This window comes from Gnatocerus cornutus, chromosome 2 (genome assembly GCF_029298725.1).
Source record: "Gnatocerus cornutus isolate USDA-ARS CGAHR chromosome 2, icGnaCorn1.1, whole genome shotgun sequence".
NCBI lineage: Eukaryota > Metazoa > Arthropoda > Insecta > Coleoptera > Tenebrionidae > Gnatocerus > Gnatocerus cornutus.
Genome location: NC_142234.1, coordinates 9,687,117 through 9,711,703, shown reverse-complemented (window position 1 = coordinate 9,711,703; position 24,587 = coordinate 9,687,117). Strand labels below are relative to the sequence as shown.

The following is a 24,587-nucleotide window of genomic DNA, read 5'->3' as shown; positions in this document are numbered from 1 at the left end:
TTCTTGGCAATTATTTTATCCAAGGAATTGACGTAAAAGTTAACCGTATGTGGTGCAAACACCGGATATGTAAAGAAGTAAAACGAAGTCATATTTTTCAACAGATTTTATTGAAACGATAATATGTCGGCCATAACTTGTTGAATAAAGTGGCAAACCTACCTCAGAACAAATAATCTTATAGATAGATGATATCTAACTTACTTTATAAGCTGAAATAGATGAGTTTCTTTTGCCTGTCAAGTCAATTTGTACTAGGATTTGCTTCGAATTTTGTAAAACAATTTGTAATACACATTTTATTTATACCATGTAGACAGCATTTTTAACCGTAGAGAGTAATAAAAGAAGTAAAAGGATTAAAAATCGCTTTAAAGATTAAGCAAATAATACGTCACCACTTTTTCCCAAGTTGCCATAAAAAACACAAATTTCAGAACGATGTTCTGAATGAATGAATGTTTTAGTCGTCGATCTTGATGTCAAGCGGGGGCGTTTTAATAGCCCGATGACTTTTACGACTGTTTTTACTCTTGTTTTACTAGGTAGGTATATGCTTGCTGAAGTTGCATAACAATGTCACCTTTAGAGATATCTTCGGCAATTTCTGAGACGAGAGGGTAAAACATTCAGAATTATTGTTGCTCATAAATTTTGATTTAGCTTTGGCTCAGTAGGAGTTTAATTCTCTTAAGATTAAGACATTGTACCTAATACGAAATTATTTCCCAATCGTAAAAAGATAAAACGTAAAAAAATACTTCTATAAAGTAAAAGTAATTTACTATGTTGTTATTTCCAAGTCAGTTTATGTAGATTTTATGGCAAATAAAATCTTCTCCGTAAAAAGCACTAAATAATAATCAAACCTAATTTTGTATGCACTGTATAATTTGCCATCATTATCTTGATTGAGGATAATATACCTAATTATTTGGCTAACTGTGGCGATATATTTTTTCACATTAACTCTCAGGTGGGTAACTTAAAAGTGCAAAAAAAAGAGAATACAAACGCATCAAGAAATTACAGAAATCAACATAGAATCGGCGTAACATGTACATTGCGTTTAATTTTTGCTGCTTGAATTTTTTTGAAATATTAATCTGCTTTTACTAACTGTTGACTTGGCAATCGCCCATTGCAACACCCATCAATTACCACCTCCCTATCAATCACGTGTCGACAGCCCCCAATAACCCAGCTAAGTTTACAAACAGCATTTTCTCCCTAATCGCTTCCGCTCCATCGATGTCATCATCGAAGCCAACAATTCAAAGAATTCTCCTAAATAATAGTCATTAAAACCCGGATAAATCCGAGCTAATCCAAAATGCTTTTCTTAAAGTTAATTGTCGTTCTTTCAGCAGGTGTAACACTTTGATGTCGCATGTTATGACATGTCTTCAGCTATCTACATCCTTTAGATAACTGCGACAACCATCATTAATTAAATCAGCTCAACCGAATTCCGTAATCGATGAGAAATCTTTGACCACCTGGTAATGCATTGCCTAGTAACTAAATTTTATAGACACTCCAATAAAAATAATGATGCGAAAGTCGTTGCTTGTGGAGAATTGTGACAATTTCAACCGTTAAACGATGAGTTTTTCACGCAACAAGGACGAAGTAAAAAATAGTAAATAGTAGGAAGCAGCGTCAAGCAAAAAACGAAATTCCTGCGATAATGGCACCATATAGGTTATAATTTTCAGGAAAAAAACAACTGCAACGAGTAAATAGAGCAATTAATAATTAGATAACGGTGAAGGAAAATTCGCGATAACATTTTTGTTACAATTTTTACTCCGCACGTGTATAGAGAGATATAATGTAATGTGTAATGTAATATAACTACCATTTATAAGGCATATAATTAATGTTTTATCATTGGGGGCTAAATTGCCGCGGCTATTTCTGCTTCGCAATAAAAACTTTAATTAAAATTTAATAATATAATTTAATGGAATAATTTCAAGACGTGATTAGTAATAATGCAAAAATTTATACCTTCTCTTGGCAATTAAAATGATATGTATCAAATTAATTGTTTATTATTACGGAAAGCATACACTTAATTAACATTTTATCGTCAAGCTATAAATTAAAATTTATCTTGTGATATTTATTTTAGTCAAAATAAAGTCACAATGTCGTTCATCGGTTTTTTTTACTCAAAAATTGTCTTCTCAAAAGATATTCCTGAGATTTTATGTAGTATATTATTGAATTGTACTGCAACTAGCCCGTATTTTGTGTATGCCGTGTCCGTACATCATCAAATTAATCACCCTTTATCAAAAGCACCCGATCTCTTTATAAATCATTCCCATTAATTTTAAGTTTTTTCTAATAATTCGCCGACAAACAGGAAAAAATTCCAAAGAGGAAACTGTATTCTAGCAAACACGAACGCAACAACCATCATAAAAAGCGTCGATTTCTATCAGTAAATTTTCGAAACAAAAAGTACCCGACACAACGTTATCAATAAAAAATCCAAACGACGTCGCGTGTCATTTATTTCCCTCCGAAATAATTCCTTAAAATTGATACAATCCTATCAATAGCGAATATCTCGACAATGAAACCTGCGTTTCAAACGCACAATTCTCATTAAAATTGGGCCGAAATTCGTTTGGATAAAAAGTTATGTTAATGTGCACTTATTCGTATCAGTTTGGAACAAGCGTCCATTTTTGAAATTATGAAAATTACCGAAAAGGGTGGAGCTTTGAAATAGCTAGGGCGTGAGGAACGCCCCGGCGCCTAACCGGAAACACGCACGACGATGTGTGACGCCACCGGAGGCTCCAGGGGCGGCACGAAAAGGAAGAAGGAAAAGGCGAGAAAGATGGAAGAAAAAGAATAAACATTTCTTATCAAAACAAAAATTTTTGTTTTCAGTCACTAACGTCTTCAAAACGCAGTTTTTCGATTTATCGTTCTTCTAAATGTTATTTCAAGCCACCTACACTTTCTCCTTCTTGCTTTTCGCTTAAATAAAAAGCGATTCCTACCAGTTAATTAAATGAATCTACATTTTTCTTAAAATTTAAGTAATCTGGCGTTTTTTTTAAGTTCTAATTAATCTGCGTTGCTGCACCTAATACAAATGCCACATTTATCAGATTGTCAGATTATGATTTTTTTTTCATTAATTAAGCATTGAGTTTTCAGATACTACATTCTACATTCTCTGAAAATTTTCTTAGAAAAAAATTCTTTACTTCTAGTTTTAAGGGTCAAAGACTGTTCATATACATGCATTTGAGGAATTAAATCTTAAAAGAAACGGGCAGGTAGGCGATATATTTTTTACTCTTTACTTCTGATTAGAATTGTTATGACAACCAGGTAAATAATAATAGGATTTCAACCTGTCGAAATTGTCATACAGAAGGAAATGAAAAATTGCAACAAAATTTTTCGTTGTCTTTTTAATTAAAAAATAAACCTACATTAGATTATGACTAAACTTCGATTTTAATAAATTTGTCACTTTTGGTATTGTTATTATGGAGGCAGCTATAATTTAGTATTGAGTTATGGGATATCATTTTTAATTATTTATTAATGTTTTTATTAATGTTTTTTTATTAATGTTTTTTATTGACAAAGACAATAACTTTCTTGGTGCTAGCCCGGATGGAATTATTGACAAAGACAACATTTTAGAAATCAAGTGCCCTTGGTCAATAAAGAACACAACCCCTCAAGAAGCAAGCCAGGAAAAAAAAATTAAATTACTTGGTACGAAATGATGGAAATCTCCAGCTGAAACGAAACCATCAATATTTTTACCAAGTACAAGGACAGCTGGCCATCACAGGAGCGAAATATTGCCACTTTATGGTTTGGACTCCTTGTGGATTTTTTGTTGAAAAGGTAAAATGTAAACATTAATTAACTAACGATATTTATGTATTCATTTATTGTTCCAGATCGAATATGAGCAATCATTTTGGGATACAATGCTGCCTAAACTAAAAAAATTTTACCTAGAATCAATGGCCCGTGAAATTTTAAAATAAACAATTGAAAAATACTATGTAACAATTTTGTTCAATATATGTATTTTTTATGCTTATTATTCTATTTACCATAGACCTACACACCAGCATCGTAAACTCCCATTCATCCCTCAATGCTCATCTGGCTAATTTGTTATGGTCAGGTCAGAACCATTTTTCGACCAATAACAGGGAACTTGAAAGTGTCGAATTTCAGTTCTCTAAATGTTTGTATTACTTTCTTTTTCTTACATACTGGTTGCACCATTGCTTATTCACAACTTAAGTGATTTCTGCCAAATTACAGTGCCCTGCCCACAAAAAATCTGAATACTGTTCGACTGCGAAGATCCCCTTAAACTGTAGAGTCAAAATAAATTTAAATTTAACCAAAAGTAAACAGCAATTCTGGTTGATTAGCTTCTCAAATAACTGTTGAGCTCAGTTGTTTTTTAATATTCGAATCTATCCATTTTTCAAGCCAATTCGCAATTTCACTCTTTCATCATTTCCACGTTTACTGTCGAGTTACTGTAATGTTAAGCACGATTTTATGGACAATACAATGTTGCATCGCCTCGTTTGCTGCAGTGTTGTCTCTATTATTTATTTCCACTTTATGGATCTGTAAAGAAAACTAGCATTCTCATTTTGACATTTATTGACAATCGTACCACCCATAAGTCGCAGGCAAATGAGAAAATAAATCATTCAGACAGCCACAAAACTATTAGTAATATCCATAGCATTGCAATGGCACAAACCACGAGCCGCCTCTGCCACGCCAAATCCCCGAAGAAGAACGCCATTAGTGGGCGCGATTATGAAGAGTACTTCATGGTGACTGGTTAGCATAAAATGAATTCATAAGGGAAAAAAGATGAAGGCGCTCATTACATAATTCTAGATCTAAATGAGAAGTTGATTCGTTTGAAGGAGTTGAAGGAGTGATATCCTTGAGTCGTAACGGAATTTACATACTTATGAAGCGGAAAAGTTAGATTCATATTGCGATAGAACTGGTGGGTGAAGGTGAACGTACACGGATTAAGGCATTATTGTAAGAAATGCTTACTTTGGTATGTTAAGAGCCGTCGCTATCTGAAATGCTTTTGGACTCAACAATGTAGAGTTAATTGCGGCGTGGTCGTAATAGTGAAAATAGTTAATAATGTACTCCCATTTCAAATGGATACATGCTGTCTTTACAATTATCTTCAAGTGCCTACCGCATTAGCAACATTGTTATCTACCTTACACATGCACATGAAACCTGTTAAATCCGCCGACTATGTGAAAACTGAAAGCTCTAAAAACAGGATCATGGAAAAATTTGATAAAATGTAACGAAAGGTGGTATCTCTTCAATTATGACATGAAACACAGATATATTTCCGCAATTTCATCTGCAATTACCACAAGAATACCCCAAATTGGACATAAAAAGTATGATGAATCGTCATTCAGTTTCTTGACAGCTGTGGCATTTTATATCCGAATCGAAAGAGTGTTGATGGTGACTAATTGCAACAATTATCCCATAATAGGCGTGCATTTAAACCAGCCACCATAAATAATGAACATTACGGCAATCCAAACGATATTTATTCAATTATTTTCTATGGTATTTTAATTAACGATTCGTTTTTTATTTGATTGTGTCGTACAGCGCAGTGTGAGCAGTAAATTAAATCGACTATTTTGACGTTTAAATTCAATAGGACATGCAGGTGTTTATTATGGGATAAGTTTTTTTTGCACATGCCAATAAAATAAGAATAATTTTACAATTTATTACACACCGTTGGAAATACGACACATGTAATACACTCACACAAATTATGCAGTTGGTGGGTTATTGTCGTAATTCACTCTAAAATGCAGAGACGTCGCCGCCGGCGGTCGCTTGGAGATGGCGGTGACGTCAGGTTAACACACATCTGCCACAGCTGGATCGAATTATTTGTATTTATTTATAAGAGAATAATAGTTTTTTAGACTGAATTATTCATGGTTTGTTTTATTCATTACGTTATCTTTTGACGGTGTCATCTTCAGAGTGACGAGGCACTTCTTCATAAATTTTATCTTAAAGTCACGTCAGGTGTTACACTTCCGGATAATCCTAAACAGATTTTTTGTTTGCTTGCTACTTAAGAGTTAATTTTTTTCAATATTTTGCCATCATTTTCATCGCGCTGTCTTCTGCCCGTCTCCATGACATTGTTATAAATTTTTCAAACAATTTTATTTTAAATTCTCTAGTCTTGGCATGTGAATTTTCAAAATTAAAGTTTATTGTTTATCTGTTAAAATTTTAAGTATTAAATCTCAACAATGGTGTTTGTTTGCCCCGAAAAGTGCAAAGAACGCAAATGCCTCCTCAACAAACTCAAGAATCTCGTCGACCGTATCGACGACCAGCAGTGTTGTCCAGCTCCATGTTGTCCAACTCCCTGTTGTGCTCCAAGTTGTCCACCATGCTTTTCCCCGCCGTGCTGTGGCATAGGACCGGTAATAGAAATATACGATCCTCTTCCCAAACCTTGTCTGCCAATTGTCAATCCTGCTCAGTGTTGCGCGCCCCCCTGTTCATCGTGTCCTGAACCCTGTTGTCCTTCTCCACAGTGTTGTCCAGGGACGTGCCCATCACCCACCGCTCCCGTTCCTGTGTGCTGCCCATCGCCGCCGTGCGCTATTACGGTGCCTCCATGTATGCCCATTTGTACTCCGGTGCCACCACCATGCGTTCCGGTGTGTAATCCGTGCCCAGAACCTCAGCCTTGTGTTCCCTGTAACCCCCCACAAATGATGGTTTGTTATCGGCGTCCAAAAAATTGTTGTGGTGCTTCAAACAGATCGAAAAGCAGAGAATTACGTGCCAGCATTCTCCACGTTGGATGCGACTGTGAAAAACGCAATGGTCTTCAAGATGACTGTCCTCGTACTGAATGTAAAGGAGCCCCCGAATGTCTCACTAAACCCGATCCCACCTGCGGTCCTAGCAAGTACGCTAACGGAAAACATCTCGGCAGAAGAAATTACTGTGGAAATGACCTTGCGGAATACCAGTGCTATCCCGCATATGTCCGTCTCCCTCCATGTCCCCCATGTTCACCATGTGGTGGTTGTCCAGCACCCCCATGTTCACCATGTGGTGGCTGTTCAGGACCCCCCTGTTGCGATCCTTGTTGCCCTCCACCAACTTGTTGTCCAGCAGTGCCTCTGGTCGCCCAAGCGCCCTGTCCTCCCCCTATTTGCCCAGGACCTCCGCCTTTAGTACCTGTAGGAACTATAGTGCCAGCTGTACCTGCAGTTCCTTGCTGTCCCATGCCATGTCCGCCACCCCCAGTGGCGTGCTGTCCTCCCTGCTGTCCCCCCTGTCCACCCTGCTGCCCCCCCTGTCCTTGTTAATAATGTCTTTTACGTAATAAATAAGTGGAAAAGTTCCAAGTTTCTTTAAATATGTATCAACAGCATCAGATTTCATTATTCTGGCTGCTGGCACGAAATTTTACGTTTCATGCACGAATGCACCAGTTCTTGAAAGTGCTATCGAGGAGGATATCAACTCGCACGCTTGGTACATTTGAGGATTCGAAGAACGACACATAGGGTGCAATTACTAGACAGGGTTTCCTGGGAGCGGTTATAATGACGAAGAGCACGCCAAGCTGCACTGTTTACTTACAGTTTTTATGTGTGGAAATCTTTAATCATTATTAAATTATTTTGGGATAGAGTAGAACAGTAAACAACAGGTTCCATAAAAAATGCATAGTTGCTTAAAGCGATTATGAAATAAAGTTTGTGGAATAATTTAGATAAATGGTTTCAATGTAATTAACTCAACCTTAAATTTTTTGTCCAACCATTATTTTTATCAAAAATTTCATAAAAACGCAGTTATGTTCGATAGATAGATTGAGAGCAATAAAAGCCTTCTTTTCTTGAAGTGAACAATAAGAAAGAACAACGGCAATCTTGGACTGTTTCTTCGTCACAATCCGCCTTCCGAAATTCCCCGCCGCCCCTAGGTCATTCTCCCGTCAATCATTCGAGTTTTCGTGACATCGAGTCCATGGATCTCATTGTGAAAGGAACAAACGACCGCCAACAGAAAAACCCAACAATTCACTTTTGCAGTGTTGTTTGTAACCATCGATATCTGCCAGTCGCATTTTTCTACAAGTCGCTCAAACGCTATCTTTACACAATATGCACATTCTAAGCACGTTTCCAACGTCGAAACGGCCAAGTATCCGATATCAGAATCTGTTTTTTCTCGTCACCGATAAAAATCCTCGCACCATTACTTATTTTGCATGCACTCGTAACTTTCCGTAGTAAATTATCATAATTATGTTGGTTAATTGGTGTTAATATCACCATCGACTTCAGATTTGATTGTAGGGGTTTGCGTGGAAGCAAATTATTAGCGCGGGACTTGAATGGTACATTTTTACACTGAGAGGTGGGTATTAAAAACGCATTATGTAAAATCGTGTAAAAGAAATTACAAGAGCTCCGTGACGACTCGATTACCGACGTGGAGGTTGCGACCCAAACCGGTAATAAAGGGTGCATATTATTTTAATGCTCTTCATTAGGGTGGTTTAAGCATAGGAATTACTATATGGGCCTAAATCGGTTTTGGGTATAATCGTGGGAGATGCTGGAACCAAATAGACAGCTGCGTTGGGCGCTCGTTAGCGTTAGATCTTCATTTGGTGCTGCCAATCAAAACGTGCCATTATAGAAACCTAGATTTTATTCCTTTGTTTACAACGCCCGAGGTCGATATTTAAGGTGCTATTGCACTCCTGGTTAATGCACTTGTTAAATATGCATTTACTGCATTTCCGGTTTAATTTCGCGACGACCCCGCTTTAGTTCTCGGAAAAATAAAATAACGAGATGCTCTCTCTTGTTATAAAGTCACTGAACCGCCATCACGAAAAATAACACGCAGAAACTCAACAGGTTTAATGTTATTTATTACAACAGGAACAGCTCAAGGCGGTACCAAGGGGCATCCTTATTTATTAGTCAGTCGGTGTTGGTATTTACTCATCTCCTCAATATAAATGTTTTGTTGAACGTAGTTCCTCACGGAACGAAGTTGCTCTTGCCATTGGAAAAACCAATTGTCGAAGTCTGTCACCGTTTCAAACGTCAACCCCGTTTGCCAGAGAACATTTCCACAATCTTCATAACACTGAGTGAAGCGGACATCGGACGACTCGGGTTCCACTGGAAACCACTCCAAAGCGTTGTTATCATTGGAAATTTCAGCGACTTCGCCGTTGTTTTCGGCTTCTTCGGCGTATTCTTCCATTTCGTAGTCTTCTTGTTCGTTTTCACTCTCAGAAGAATCGACCTCTTCACGACAAAAGTTCTGGAAACGTTGCAACTCGACTTCTGGTAAACTATGCAACCAATTTTCATTTTTCATTGCACTTTCGTAACCGATTTTGAAAATGTCTTCCATGGTTTCTTTAGTCAAACCGCCATCGTCTTCAGTGTTATTTTCAATCAACTCAGTTTTGGTAACGACGCACGCTACTTCCTCTCTCAAGATGTCCTCTACAGACTTTTCGGCATCAAAATTAGTAACTTTGAGAATGTTGAGGTAGCCATCGATAGGTTCAACCGAATCAGCGTCAATTTGGTCGTTACATCCGTATAATAATCTTGTGATGCTCAACAACGCTTTGTTTTTGCAAAAAGTTGTATTTTTAGATTCACACTGCGAATCTGGAGAATTCAGTTTGCGCTTCTTCGTATCTTCATCATTTATCGGCGCATTCTTAATCAATGAACTCAGAATAGTGTCAGTCTCCTCGGTTATACTCTCCTCCTCCTTCTTCGCTTGAAGAAAAGCACTCACATTATCGCTACTGCTTAGATCCTCCATTTTTATGGTTCGCTTCCTCTTTTTACTTTCATCCTCGCTGCAATTGTCCCCGATAAGCAACGAATTGAGCAAGTTCTCAGCGTCTACATCGCTTCCTTCCATTTCTGTCTCAACTTTGACTTTTTTCTTGTTCTTCTTCTTTGCTTTATCCTTACCGCGCTGCTTCATCGTCATAACCTCCTTCTTTATCTCTTCTCGGTCTTCATCAGAAGCTTCGGAAACAACCCCCCAGACCTGCTCCAATTCCCCTAAATCAAGCTTCCACAAATCAATGTCATTTAGTGGGGGTAATTTTGAAATTGACAAATTCGTCGCTCCAATCGTCCCCAAGATGTGTTGCAACTTTTTCATTTCTGCTCCTTCCAGAGCTAAATTAATACAAATGCCGGATGACCCGTACCGTCCTGCGCGTCCCATTCGGTGCAAATACGTGACGGCGTCGTAGGGCAGATCGTAATTGATTACTAGGTCCACGTTAGGGGCGTCGATGCCTCGTGATGTTAAATCCGTCGACAGTAAAATCCGATTTTTGAAATTCTTGAGATTGTTAATAGCTTCCAAGCGTTCGCTCTGTTCGACGGCCGCAGAAATAAACGTCGAATTCCATCCTTTTTGGTTTAAAAAATTACAAACGCTTTCAGTACGTGATTGGTAGTTTGTGAACACTAAGCATTGAGTAAAAGACACTTTGGAGAAGATATCCAACAGTATCGCGTTTTTAGCTTTCATTTGTTGGACTGCATTGATGGCATTGTGTTGGAGGACAGCAACAAATTGTCGAAGCCCCAATAAAAGAGGAGTCTCGTTTTCAGACGTTACGTGAGTTGGAGACAGCATGTAATTGGATAAGAAGATATCAAGCTCTTTGGGGTAGGTAGCGCTCGTTGCTATTAGTTGTTTTCTCTGAGGGAGAACATCGTAGATTTCGTTGATGTCATTTTGAAAAGCTGTTTCCATGAGTTTGTCGGCTTCGTCAAGAACGAACAATCGAACGTATTGTGTAGAGAGAGCCCCCAGGTTTATTAAATGTTTGACTCGACCGGGAGCTCCCACCGCAATATGGCAATGTTTGACTTTCTTGAGATCATCTTCTAGAGGCAATCCACCAATGAAACTCTCAATGCAAAGACCTGAAAATAGAGTAATGTCAACTGAAATTTACACAGTAAAAATATTTAACCATCAATAAAACGGCCGATACTTCGCAAAACATCCTGTATTTGCACAGCAATTTCTCTCGTAGGCACTAAAATTAACACTTGCAAGTGGGCTTTAGTCACAGTTATGATGGTTTCTAAAGCGATTGTTGAGAACACCAAAGTTTTTCCAGTTCCTGACTTGGATTTTACGATTAAGTCTGAAAAAACGTGTAAGAATAAAGTACAACCTGTTTTTGTCTTACCAAATCCACAGCGGCCCAATGGAATTGCTTTAAACTGGATGGGGGAAGGTTTTTTATAGCCACTTTCCGCGAGGCCTTTTTTTATGTTGGCACTTAAAAGTAGTGATGTAAAATTAACATTGTCTTGTAAAAGTACGTCTTTAGTTCTTTCTTTTTCGTCTAAACTATGAGCTATTTGTTGCATTTTGAAAACTGTTCATATAACCTCAAAAAACAATTCACACTTGACGTTTCATTGACGTTTACATACAGGGTTCTTCTTTACCTACTCTTTCAACACGGAGCTGTGGTTAAGGCTCCACGAAAATTTCTGATAACGAGCGAATTAAGTTGCCGGAGAAAAAACGACATCTGAACTGATTAAGGTGTGAGTTTTGATTGCCAAATTTAAAACATTAATAAATATTTATAAACCAAATAAAAAACTTGAATATATCTGGTTTTGACCAGTTCAATACAGTGAATGATCATCTATGTATAAAAAAGGCCACACTAATAAACCTTTGTTGAAATATGCCTTGATTGATTTTCTTTCTGGAGGAAATATGACAAATTCGCTAAAAATCCTGATGTAACCCAGACATCTTATTGCATACTTAACAAGGAATCAAAATCAGCGTCCCAGCGAAAATCAAATGATTAAATTTTGTGGCATAGTGAAATCAGTGCTTCATTATTTATTATTTAGGCGTGTTCGGAGTTTCGTTTTAAAAATTCGAAATTATTAAGTCTGATTATTGCAAGGCAGTTTAAATACAAGTTTTTTATGTAAGGGAACAGTTTTGACAACAACTGCATTGCATTTTTTGGTAAATTTTCTAATTGATTGGTTTTAATATTGTCGAAATGGTATTTTCCGCAAGTCTTGAAATGAAATATCTTTTGAAAACGCAAAAACTTGATTATTTTTGTTCGCTTAAATTACATAATAAATCTCATTATTAGAATCAGTTGTGTTTCGACTTTTAATAAAGACGGTCGTTTCGTGCTGCTCTGAGAAAATATCTTGCAAGGTAAAGTACTACTAAGGTAATTTTAGTGCTACAGTTATGAAATTTCGGGAAATTACTAGTTTTTAATCAAATATTAACTCTACCAAATTGCAAAATTGTAAATCAAAAGACATAAATAGAAAATTTTATTTTTAATGTCCAAATGCTTCACTAAAATTGATAACTGTCGTAATTTTAGTGCAATTTGAGGAATTACGACTTTTAAGTCGTGTTTTACCACTAAAACTCGATTGTTTAAATTAGAATGTAAATCAATTTCGTGGACCTATGACAGATAAGAAATATGCGGTTTTCTCTATCGTTTTTCTAGCACTATTGTTGCTACTCTTTCATTATTAGATTGAAAATTTTCAAACTAATGTAAAATTGCAAAATCTGCTTTGTCTACCTATCGTATATTTGGATTTATTTTGGAACTCGACCTTCTGAAAAATCGTTGTCATTCATTACCCTTGGTTATGGCATGGCAATAGCGCCACCTGATTAGGTACTTTTTGTTCGCTCAAGAAAAAAGTAATAGTTTTTGTTATAAGCAATTAGGAAATCACATATTAATTAAAACAGTTGTGTTTCGACTTTTGATAAAAACGGTCGTTTCAGAGATGTGTGCTACAGAGTGCTGTTCTGAGAAAATATTTTGTAAGGTAAAGTACTACCCTATATTCATTTATTGATATTTTGGAGAGTTTTTAATTCAGAGAAACGTTAGGCGCGTTTGATTGTGCATTTTTTGACTCGTTTCTATTAACAAAAGCAGTTTACTATACAGAGTGTTTATGCTTAGTAATAATCGGGTTTTAAAGGACGTTAGATACATTTAAACTTTTTTTTCATTCAAATGTTTATCTAGGATCTGCGTTTAACTGTTGGATATGACGAACAAACTTTGAACATTTGAAACATCAAACATTTTTTTTAATTAGTCGCCCAATATTAATCTTGCAATTTTAAATTTATTTCAAGACTCAACTTTATAATCGCGCGAATGGGTAAGATTCATTTGACTGAAGTGTTACTAGAAATTCTGTTCTTTTTTTGGTTGGATTTTTCGTGAAAATTTCCATAGTGGTCTCACGCCACCGTGCTGAAATTCTTTTAGGTCTTACGTATTAATTTCTTTCTGCAATTATGTAATTAGTTGAAGGGCATACAAGTTGAGCGTTATCGAACCACCGACAACAATTAGGTTTTTTTTGATAGAAAAAGAGTTGAATAAGAACACTGATAAATTCGCGAATATTCTGGTCGATTTCAAGTCCAATTAAACAAAAGAAAGATCACACTAATAAACCTGTGTTGAAATTTGCTTTTCGCTGAAAATCCTGGTGAGGGTCAAAACCACTTGCGTCCCAGCAAAAATTAAATGTTTAAATTTTGTTGCATAGTGAAATCAACGCTTCATTATTAATTTTTTACGCGTGTTTGGAGTTTCGTTTAAAATCGACGTGCTTTAAAAATTCGGAATTTTGTTTAATGTGTTATTATTAAATCTGATTATTGGAAAGCAGGCTAAACACAACAAGTTTTTATTGTAAGGAAACAGTTTTAACAAAAATTGTGTCGTATTTTTCGGTAAATTTCTGATTGATTAGTTTCAATATTTCCGACTTCTGAAGACGAGGCGAAGTAATAACGAATTGTCATTTTTAAAATATAGCAATTCTCCGTACGTTTTAGTCTTGTTTTTTAACGCAGAATACGTAATTGATTAGAGCTGCATTGTTCCTAATTAGTGAAAATAGATTCGGAGTGATTTGTTTTCAAAAAAAAAAGTTAAATAATCGTTATCTAATAACGCTTGTAGAGCCATCATTTATTTAGTTGTGCTCTGAATTTTAAGTGAGAAAGACGTGCTACGGACTTTATTAATTAATTTTGTGTGTTTTCCTGATTTCCAGGACTTAAAGGTAGGACATGTACGGTGGTTTAAAAGTAAGCGTGTATTGTTTGTACATAAATATTCGATCCTTTTAATTAATACGTATTTATTTGTTGCAGATATCATCCTAACTTCGGAATTTTCACTCGAAATCGTGGAACATCTTGAAAAATGTAAGACGAAGGATTAGGGTAAGACAGTTTAGTTGCATCTTTCTAGTTCACTGTTCTTGTTGCATTCTTGCATCATTTCTTCATTTACCAATTTTATCTTTTTTATACTTTTTCTTAGTCTCATGTCTCTTGAAATGACTTTTTTGCGTTTTGCCACCTGAACTTCAATTTCCTCTCTTTTTAATACTGGAAAACTCTGTTCAGTTCTTTTATACCAACACAACAATGAACTTCTATTTCCTCTCTTTCTTAATACTGGAAAAGTCTGTCCAGTTCTTTTATACCAACACAACCAAGGGGAAACATGTAGGTAGACAAAATTGGGGAATTAGATACACACACATTTTGCGTGAGTTTATGGAAACATCCATGTATGTTCTGTATTCTGCACATAATTTAACATCACTACACTTGCTGCCACCTACCCTGTACACTTAAACATACCAACACTAGAAAGGGGGACCCACGTTCATCCACGTAGGTACACACATTTAGGAAATAAGGTACCTTTTGCGTGCGTCTATGGAAACATCCATGCATGTTCTGTAGCCGACACATTAGTTTGTCAAGTTACGGCATTTACGGAGTCTTCTAAAGGTGTTCAGTTTGTATGAGCTAATGATGCGACGGTGTCAATCCGATACCGACCAGCAGACGTCGGGTACGAATGACTTCATTTGCAGCTCTAAAACTCTCAGAGCGCATTTAGTTGAAGCTGTATCTGCATATCTCCACGATTTGACTTTAGAGGGGGTGGATGAACCTTAAGGCGGGGGGAGTTAGTTAGAAAGCCGAAGGAGAATGCCGGTCGCATCACATGCTAACCTAGAAACAGGGCCAATGTTAGTCATTCAATACCCCAGGCTCGGATTGTGTTATACCATAATGGTTGGAACGGAACCATTGAGGTATTTTGCTTTCATTTCTCCAACACTGGTTGGACAGTATTCATTTGGCACCACCGAAAAACTGGCCTCGACTGGACAATTGGTAGCCGACAGACCTTAGTATGTGGGCGCGCGATGAACGAACATCATGTTGAGGGGGACGAGGACAATGTTGAGATGGGAAACGGGAGCTAGCTGTCGTTTGAAAGCACAACTGCCCTTCGAATCAAAATTTACCATAGCGTTCAGAATAAGTTTAGAATCATTTAATGTAATTTATTTTTCAAGACAATTAACTAGGAGTTGGTTTGAAAGTAAATGTCCGGTTAGTTTTGCTAGAAGGGTGGACACACTTTACGGGACACCTTGGTCAAGATGCTTACTCACGGGATAAACTTTTGTTTCGTTAAACATGGTGGACTTCCGGGAGCTGAGTTTATTTTGAATCCACCAAGATCCCCTACGGTGTCTGTGTTCGCGAAAAAGGGGTGTATTTTGAGACCAAAAATGGGGGGAGAAACACCTGAATTTCATTCATTTTTTCTTGCCACTTTACACTTTTCAACTCCAACTTTGATGAGTCACTCTGCCCTACCACCCATTCATTCCCCATCTGAGCACTTTTTTTATTAAATTTTCCTCCATTAAACCATTTTACGACGTTTCTAATTTTGTCATTTTATGTATTTCAATATTCTCATTTTTTCTTATTAAAAAATAGGGGAAAAGTAACCCGAATTTCATTCATTTTTTCTTGCCACTTTACACTTTTCAACTCCAACTTGTGTCCTATTTGTTCAATCTTCGATGAGTCACTCTGCCCAACCACCCATTCTTTCGCCATCTGAACAATATTTTTATTAAATTTTCCTCCATTCCACCTTTTTACGACGCTCCTAATTTTGTCATTTTATCTATTTCAATGTTCTCTTTTTTTCTTATTAAAAAATGGGGAGAGAGTCACCCGAATTTTATTCATTTTTTCTTGCCACTTTACACTTTTCAACTCCAACTGGTGTCCTATTTGATCAATCTTCGATGAGTCACTTTGGCCAACCACCCATTCATCTGAACACTATTTTTATTAAAATTTCCTCCATTCCACCATTTTACGGTAGTTTCTAATTTTGTCATTTTATCTATTAATGTTCTCTTTTCTTTTTAATATTCCTCTTATTTTAATTTCACTAATAATTTCGAGTGCCGACATTTTTAGTGCGGGAGATAGTTCAGTTCAGTTTCTGTAGCGTCTTAAAAATAAAATTAAAATCGTTTTTAAAACAAAGTGAGTGAGTGAGTGAGTGAGTGGTTCCTGATTCCTGATTCCTGATTCCTAGAGGGGAATGCAGTGGTAGGAGCCTGTCGATGCAGCTTCGGGATCAGGATTAAAGGGTAGTTAACTGCTAACTTTAAAATGTCGGTTCAAATTTCTAATAAAATTTTTCTTGCAGTAAGTCCGTGTACGAAGATGATGGCAACGTTGGACCCAACAAGGTAGGATTTTTTCCTCCTGGGTGACGGGATTTGAACGACGATGGACCTCGCGATGCGATGTTTCTCCTTCAGAGTTACGTTTGCATTTTTTCGCGGAGCTAAATTTAGCTAAATGAATAAAATAAACTCTTCGTAAATTCGGAACTTCCGCGATCGTGTCGCGTCACCTCTTAGCAAGAACCGTCGGAACCGCGTCTTTCGCGAGTGTCAAAGTTAAACTCGAGTTTCGTAACACAGTGCCGAAGTAATTTTTAGTGCGCGAAATAATTTAGTGTCTTAAAAGTAATATTACAATCTTTTTTGAAACGAAGTGAGTGAGTGGTTCCTGGTTCCCAGTTCCTAGAGGGGGATGCAGTGGCAGGAGCGCGACGATACTTTGCTTAGGAATCAGGATTAAAGGTAGGTCCGTGTACGAAGACGATGGCAACGTTGGATCCAACAAGGTAGGATTTTTTCCTTCTGGGTGACGGGATTTGAACGACGATGAACCTCGCGATGCGATGTTTTTTCTTTACGAGTTGTTCGCGGAGTGCAAGTGCATTCGTTGTTTGACAAGTGGTAGTAGTAGTGACACTGTGTTAGTGTGTTAACATACAGGTAAGAGAAAATTATGTTTACCTAAATGAATACAATTCTTTTTATAACTCTTCGTAAATTCGGAACTTCCGCGATCGCGTCGCGTCACCCCTCGCAAGAACCGTCGAAACCGCGTCTTCCGCGAGAGTCAAAGTTAAAGTCGAGTTTCGCAACACAGTGCCGAAGTCATTTTTAGTGCGCGAGATAATTTAGTGTCTTAAAAGTAAAATTAAAATCGTTTTTGAAACAAAGTGAGTGAGTGGTTCCTGCTTCCTGGTACCTAGAGGGGGATGCAGTGGCAGGAGCGCGACGATACTGCTGAGGAATTAGGATTAAAGGTAGGTCCGTGTACGAAGACGATGGCGACGTTGGATCTCAAAAGGTAGGATTTTTCCTTTATGGTGTTGGGATGTTGCGTTTGCGGATTTTCGCGGAGTGTAAGTGTTCCCGTTTTTTGCGCAGTGGTAGTGTTAGTGCTATGGTGTTAGTGTGTGTTAACATGCAGGTAAGAAATTATCAGTCGCCTAAATGTAAAACCCGGCATTGAAAACACCTTCGTAATTTATAAGCTTTTATTTTATTTATTAGTAATAATTATTACTAATAAATAAAGTAAGAGCTTATAAGTTACGAAGGTGTATGTATATATAGTATTATTATTTATACTTATTATTATATTATTATTAATTTTATTTCCCATCATTTAAAAGTAAAAGCGCTAACAACGCTTTTTCAATTGCTCTGAAAATTAGAATTGAATGCAGATGGCGACTTTTGCATTTAAGCGACTCGTACAATTAACAGTCGCTTTCACTTCTTGAAAACGAAATTATTAAGTAAAAGACGATTATACACAGGTAAGCATACCATTTTATACCATTTTATCCCTTTTTAACACATTTTTTTTAGGTGTAACTCCGCCTGCAGCATCCTGGGGCTGTTTCATAAAACTTACTGTGGTAACTTACAATTATTGCAAGTCGATGAGATTAGTGTTTGAACTAAAGATACCTTAGTAATTTATTATAGTAAGTTTTATGATACAAGCCCCCTGAGGTACTTTACGTATCTCTAAGGAGGCTGTTGCCGGTCCCAAGCCCGGAAAAAGGAGGAGGGTTTTTCAACAAATTTAGGAAGAAAATTCTTTCGAGGATGATGAAAAGACTGGAAACTAGACGACAATGCACAGAAGAGTTACCAAGAACACCGAGTTGACCAAGTTTTTTTTAGGAATTCCTAAATTCACCTCTTTATTTTAGCAAAATTTATACAATTTTGTGGCGCCATCTGTTGTCTTCAAGAGACACGAACCCCAGAAAGGCCGATCCGCATATTTTATTTGTATTCCTAAATCATACATGTTATACTCCTTGTTAAGAACCTACATATAGTTGAACATTCTACATACGGTCTTAAATTACTTGGGGTTTTCTCATTCATTTCAGTTTTATATTCAGTACTAAGTATATTGTAAAATAATGTACAATAGAATACATACAATTTCACATAACGAAATTATTCTTGATGGTGTTCCTCTCCATTGACCTTTATTTGTGTTTCTTGTTCCATAAGCGACACTTCGCAAGTATCCATTTCAATCTCTTTGACCTTTTTTGGAACAAATTTGTGTACAATTGGACTGTACAATTCTTTTCGATATTTATTCGGATTATCTTCGTCACTCAACCAACTGACCAACAAACCAACGATTATAACAACTACCGCTCCAATCACAGGGTACCAATAAAATGACACCTTGAATAAAAAGAAAGGTTCGTTGGGGGGGCCCACCTCCTTTGCAATATTTGTAACATTTGCCATGAGAGAGGTGATACTAAAATTTTCACACTTTTCCACCGACAATGGTCGACGGCTATGCTTAATATCTCCTCTCACAAAATGGTATTGGAAGCCAGTAATGATCCAAAGCATGGTCACCAATCCAGTAACGGATCCATAGAGAGCACCCTATAATTTCGTCCTTATCAGCTTCCATTGAAAAAAATTTCCTCACCTTAGTAGTAACAGAAGGAAACAACATTCCTAAAGTAAACAGACCCATCAGCGGTCCTGTCGATGTTCCGGCAAAGCACCCAGAGATCTGTAGCACACCTCCTAAGTGTTCAATGAGAAAAACAAGTGCAACACAAATTGATCCAGTGATCACAACTGTTGCTTTTATAATTTTGTTAGCTTGAGCATCAGTACTATCCGGTGGCAGATACTTCCGGATGAAGTCTTCGTAGATGGTGCCTGCGAGAGTGTTCAAATGGGCAGACATGGTACTACAACGATAAAGTTATAACTCTTTGTTAAAATTTCGCACTTTAATTGAACCTTAAAGCTGTACTAAAAATTCCTGAAACAAAGAGTCCAGGCAAACCGGGAATATTGCGAGCAACATCCAGGACATAATATGGTAGAATTTGATCGGGACGTTTGATTTTCTTAGAGGTGAACGGGTCGCAGTCTTTATATTTCGCGTACATAATGAGGCCGGAAAAACAACTCAAACTTTTGGTGAACAAAACACCAAGACCGAAGATAATGACACATCTATCAAAAAATTATTACTTACTTAAATTAGTTAGGTATTAGAGCTTACAATTTGGCTTTCTTCAAAGACGGTACCGCCATGAACCTTTGTACCGATGATGGATTAATACCCAACGCAGTGATCCACCAACAAGTCATTCCAATAGTGATTCCCCAAAACGTGGTTCTCACGGTGGGGTCTAAATCCATGCTGCAACATTACTGAAAATAACTGAAGCTAGTAGTGTAGAATTAGTACTTGAAGAACTCGATTCTTTCTCCTTCTTCTGCAATCCTCCAGATTTCACTAAAACCGCCTGCGGAAACTGTACCCATGAAGAAAACAGTAAACATAGAGGCCAAAGTCACCATAAATTGTAAAGTGTCGGTCCAGACAACAGCTTTGAGACCTCCAATTGTGGTATAGAAAATGCAGATGCCGCAGATAATGGGAGTAGCTTTATGAATATCAATTCCAGAGACTACATAATTCAACTGTTAGTTAAAATTTACAAACGCACATATTAAGTACCTTGATTAAGAGCAAGAGCTGGAATATAAATCACGATAGGGATATGCAGAATACTCCCGATGACATAGAGAACCATCGCCACAACTCTAATCCTTTCATCAAACCTAATCTGCAGATACTCATAGCTGCTGCTAACCTTCAGGGCGTAGAAAACCGGCAAGTACACATATATAATTATCACACTGACAATTATAGCAGTAAATATGCAGGCCCAGTATTGCGTCCCATACATGTATACATCAGAGGGAATCCCCAAGAGAGTGATACCAGAAAGATGACTACAAAAACAAGATAATTATTTTTGCAACAGTGACTCTTTGCGTACCTCGCCGTCAAAGACATGGCAATCGGAAATACACCCATCGCTCTGGAACCCAGCAAATACTCAGCAGTGGTGCTTTGCTTCGTACCAAAGCAACCAAAATAAACACCGATGATTGCGGAAACACCAAACATCGCGAAAAAGATAGTGTAGTCGATCCATGAGAACGTAAGAAGTTGGCGAAGAGTAGCAGAACTGATCACGGTTACGTTTTCCATTTCGCGTCATTGATACAAATCTGAGACTGAGATTGTTTAAATAGTAGTTGTGTAGTTTGTAAGGTTTTTTCCACTTCAAAGTGAGTTGTTAGACAATGGTTGTTAGTAAATCCTGAAGATTTAGGTGTCTGAACTTTGGGTTTGCATTTCCGACGTCATGATTACAAAAGTTACGAAGTAGACTTGTGTAATATTTTGCAAATATGTACCACAAAATTGAATTGAATTCGTGTTTCTTTTTATGCAGATGCAAATCCATTTAAAAAATTAGTCATTTCATCTTTCTAAACGCACCTTTGACACTGCAATTTTGGACTTTATTTGCACTTTCGATTTTAAGGGTTGCAATATATTATTAATATTAAGTTTATTGATGTTTTTAGATACTGTACCAAGTGGACTAGTTCTACAGTCTCAAAGTGGAGTCGTTTACAGCCTTGTTCTAGACTCTAGGAACCTTTCAACTAGGTTTATGACAGAAACTGATTTAGATTTTTCGCATTTTTTACTGCATTATGTGAGGATGTGACTTTTTTGGTGTCACTTATTAGTCCTTTTTTTAAGTTTTTCGAAGTTTTTAGACAAGCAAGAGTATATTATAATCAGTCTTTTAGTTTCATTTTTAATAAAATTGCAGGTGCCAAGTGCAATATCTAGTTCAAGGCAGTTGGAACTTTGCTGAATTTTCAGTTTTACCTAAATCTCTTTGCTGATTTTTTTTATTTTAAAACATTTAGATCCAACTTTAACTTTTATCCTTCTGAAAAAGGCAATAAAAATCGATATTAAATAACATTTTATTGTTCTGATATTCACGTTATAACAAAAGGCAACAAAACAATAGGAAAAGTACTAGTCTTAAAATGTAAATCGAAAAATTTAAATAGAACGGGCGTAAATGAACAATACCTCACTATAACCGAGAGCATTATTGTTGCAGAAGTAACTACAAAAAATCGAATTCAATATCTCACATACAGTCGAATTTCCATGATTAATAAATACCCATAAAACCTCAAGCACATGTTTGACAGTAACAGTTTTTGTAATCAGTAATGTAAAAAAAAATCAAATCTCATGTTAGTTTCGAGCGTCGCAATTGTTGAAGGTAATTACGTTGCACTGGTTTGTGCAAAGCGAGCTGTTCTAGCGCCTCTTCTATCGTAAACCATTGTCTCTTTCTTCCGATAGTTTTGGAGTCCTCCCATTCGTCTAACTCTTCAGTTACTGTCATGACATACACTTCAGTTCTATCTTTGTGTTCCAAATTCTAGAAACGAACGTTAGGACGAATTGTACGTATTTAAATTATTTACTTCAAAAACTCCCAAGCTACGTCCTAGCTTCCCAATGACGCCCGCTTCTTCGAGGACCTCTCTTGTAGCAGTAACGCTCGGTTCTTCTTCCGGTTCCACGCCGCCCCCGGGGACTATCCATTTCTCGGGTCTGCGAGAAGACGTCACCAACAGGACCTTGAAAGGAACAGAGTTTCACATGATAAGATTCTTTTTAGGACAATGCGCAATTTTCCGGTGAGAGGTGACATCAGTATGATTCAACCACAGAGCAATGAACCTGCGAATTCTACACTTTTCTATTAATAAACGCCAGTTAGACACTTTACCGCTGATGTCGAAAAAAGTTGTTTTGGAGAGTGTAAGTTTATTGCAATTCTTGTCACGAAGCAAATTCTTTTCCTTCGTCTACTAGACAGAAACTAAGTTTGTAACATCGGAATTGCGTCATCTTTAACGGAGCATTACCTCTGATTGACTTGGGCTTTAATTTAATTTTCCGATAATTGATGTAAATGAAGGGAGTTTGAGACAGAAACAGGTCAAATTTATTCTTTAATGAGTCGTAACTTCTGCGTTTATTTTCATCACCCATTTGTTTATGTTCTAGGCAATTTAAATGTCAAACCTATTAGCCTTTTCTTATTGTCGCCAACTCACTTCCGCCCTTGGAAATTTTGGCTTGGGAGTTTTTTGGTTTCGGTCGATTTCTGACGCTGTTCTTGTGTGGGAATAAAGAATTATTTGTCTAGTTGCAACACCGCTCACAAGCCATGAAAAAACTTGCTAATTGCTAATGTAACATTCTAGTATGAGTCACACTTGTTCTTATCAACAAATGCTATTTGAAAAAACAAAACATTCAAATGAAAAAATTATATTGATGTTAATGATAAAATAAAACGATATTAAATCCAAAGATTTTAAATAAAAATAAAGAATAAATGGTTTTCCTCTTGGGTCTTTTATAACGGTGTAGCGTTTCTTTCATTTTGGTGTTATGAATGGCAACGTTTGTAAACCGTCCGTCTTTGAAATGCCTCGCCTTCCCACGTCTCTTTTTAGAAGCATTCCTTCTACCTGCATAGACCTTTTTCTAGATAATAGAAACTTGAAATATTATCAGTGATTATTTAATGTGTCTGGCAACAAACGTTTTGAAAGAATAATCGGAATGCACATGTTACGCTAGTTTCCTTGACAGCTGCTAAAATGCTTAACATTCCGAGCACCTCTTGAGGACTTTCATGTCTACACGCAAACAAAGATCATCATATCAGTGCAATAATAATATCTTAATTAGCGAAATTAAGCATCTGGAAGACGTCATCGGGGCTTAAATGATAAGTTTGATTGATATATTATGCATAACATTACAGGATGTCCTGATAAGGATTTTGAAATTCAAGTTGGCGCCAAAAGCCCAAGAATGGCGGTTGGAACTTCTGGCACATAAACATTTCGCGACATTGTCCTAGCTCAAGGACATGGCCGTTGCCAAATAAATTTCGCAAAAGGAAAAGATACTTACTTCAGTTTCGGCGTCGGAGCGAACGCAAATACAAGCCGCACGTCGTCGGAAGCCTTCTTCGTCGTATATGCGGATGGAATTTGGTTTCTCTTTGACCATGATGGGTTTCCAACGGACAAATCGAACTAAAGAGTAAAATCAACGCGAATACTAATTAAAATGAACTAACTGAGACGTAAACACTCTACTGGACAGCCATAGCCGCTAGAAATGAAATTATCACACTTTTTTTCGCCACATTATATCCATCGTAATTAACCTGAGCCGAACATTTACACACGATTTTTTACAAACTAATACACTTGGGTTGAAACACGTGATTTTAGCTTAGAGCTAGCTACAGGGCGATTGATTATAACCCATGATGGAGGTGTAACTGGCCCATTTAACCCGCGGCTGACTCTTCAGCTTCGGAAAAAGTCACAATCACAGAATGTGCATAAATTCGATGGTTACTGAACAACTGTCACCTTGCAATGTTGCCAACACACACGGAGAAAATACCAAAAAAGACCGGCGCAATCTGCACTTGCAGAGCCCCACGGACGCAAACCGCGAATTCCACTTTTCTCACATAGTTTGAAAACACACACGGGGACCAAAATAACCCCACAAAAGACCCAACTTGGCGATTTTCGTCAAAATGACCGGCGACACTACCGCCCTCTTGCGGGCAATGTTACGCAAGTAACCTGAAAATTTTGCCGGTGTAACTATTTGTTGATAATACTTCAATTACAAACTTCACAATAACGTGATAATTCGAAATATTTATGTGTCTAGTCGATGAGACACGC

At 37.1% G+C, this 24,587-nt stretch overlaps 4 protein-coding genes across 4 annotated transcripts; 1 reads left to right on the top strand and 3 right to left on the bottom strand.

The window, feature by feature from the left end:
- Positions 1-6,353: 6,353 nt before the first annotated feature.
- Positions 6,354-7,430, top strand: LOC148178817 (uncharacterized). Its single transcript, XM_088030687.1, has 2 exons — positions 6,354-6,530; positions 6,591-7,430. Exons 1-2 carry the CDS (start codon positions 6,354-6,356, stop codon positions 7,428-7,430), a joined length of 1,017 nt encoding a protein of 338 aa, XP_087886813.1.
- Positions 7,431-8,987: 1,557 nt separating this feature from the next.
- LOC148178816 (putative ATP-dependent RNA helicase DDX20) lies at positions 8,988-11,596 on the bottom strand. Its single transcript, XM_088030837.1, has 3 exons — positions 11,336-11,596; positions 11,114-11,290; positions 8,988-11,063 (listed from the first exon to the last, which is right to left on the bottom strand). Exons 1-3 carry the CDS (start codon positions 11,517-11,519, stop codon positions 9,055-9,057), a joined length of 2,370 nt encoding a protein of 789 aa, XP_087886963.1. The 5' UTR covers positions 11,520-11,596; the 3' UTR covers positions 8,988-9,054.
- Positions 11,597-18,568: 6,972 nt separating this feature from the next.
- Positions 18,569-20,975, bottom strand: LOC148178815 (sodium-coupled monocarboxylate transporter 1-like). The gene is made up of 7 exons (XM_088031225.1): positions 20,750-20,975; positions 20,425-20,702; positions 20,152-20,374; positions 19,963-20,103; positions 19,695-19,913; positions 19,372-19,642; positions 18,569-19,325 (listed from the first exon to the last, which is right to left on the bottom strand). The coding sequence occupies exons 1-7, from the start codon at positions 20,962-20,964 to the stop codon at positions 18,873-18,875; spliced, it is 1,800 nt and encodes a 599-aa protein (XP_087887351.1). The 5' UTR covers positions 20,965-20,975; the 3' UTR covers positions 18,569-18,872.
- Positions 20,976-21,743: 768 nt separating this feature from the next.
- On the bottom strand, positions 21,744-24,510 carry Aps (diphosphoinositol polyphosphate phosphohydrolase 1 Aps). The gene is made up of 4 exons (XM_088031231.1): positions 24,050-24,510; positions 23,791-23,994; positions 22,281-22,436; positions 21,744-22,234 (listed from the first exon to the last, which is right to left on the bottom strand). Exons 2-4 carry the CDS (start codon positions 23,887-23,889, stop codon positions 22,040-22,042), a joined length of 450 nt encoding a protein of 149 aa, XP_087887357.1. The 5' UTR covers positions 23,890-23,994; positions 24,050-24,510; the 3' UTR covers positions 21,744-22,039.
- Between the last annotated feature and the right edge of the window lie 77 nt (positions 24,511-24,587).

Excerpts from the sequence above, each read along its gene's own strand:
- LOC148178817 (XM_088030687.1), top strand. The coding sequence starts at position 6,354 with ATGGTGTTTGTTTGCCCCGAAAAGTGCAAAGAACGCAAATGCCTCCTC. Across the intron at positions 6,531-6,590 it reads CGTGCTGTGGCATAGGACCG|TGTTGCGCGCCCCCCTGTTC; the intron begins GTAATAGAAATA and ends AATCCTGCTCAG.
- LOC148178816 (XM_088030837.1), bottom strand. The coding sequence starts at position 11,519 with ATGCAACAAATAGCTCATAGTTTAGACGAAAAAGAAAGAACTAAAGAC. Across the intron at positions 11,291-11,335 it reads ATTGGGCCGCTGTGGATTTG|ACTTAATCGTAAAATCCAAG; the intron begins GTAAGACAAAAA and ends ACGTTTTTTCAG. Across the intron at positions 11,064-11,113 it reads TATCGGCCGTTTTATTGATG|GTCTTTGCATTGAGAGTTTC; the intron begins GTTAAATATTTT and ends CTCTATTTTCAG.
- LOC148178815 (XM_088031225.1), bottom strand. The coding sequence starts at position 20,964 with ATGGAAAACGTAACCGTGATCAGTTCTGCTACTCTTCGCCAACTTCTT. Across the intron at positions 20,703-20,749 it reads GCCATGTCTTTGACGGCGAG|TCATCTTTCTGGTATCACTC; the intron begins GTACGCAAAGAG and ends TTGTTTTTGTAG. Across the intron at positions 20,104-20,151 it reads GAAAGAATCGAGTTCTTCAA|CATGGATTTAGACCCCACCG; the intron begins GTACTAATTCTA and ends GTAATGTTGCAG.
- Aps (XM_088031231.1), bottom strand. The coding sequence starts at position 23,889 with ATGGTCAAAGAGAAACCAAATTCCATCCGCATATACGACGAAGAAGGC. Across the intron at positions 22,437-23,790 it reads GCTCCGACGCCGAAACTGAA|GTCCTGTTGGTGACGTCTTC; the intron begins GTAAGTATCTTT and ends GTTCCTTTCAAG. Across the intron at positions 22,235-22,280 it reads GTAGCTTGGGAGTTTTTGAA|AATTTGGAACACAAAGATAG; the intron begins GTAAATAATTTA and ends GTTCGTTTCTAG.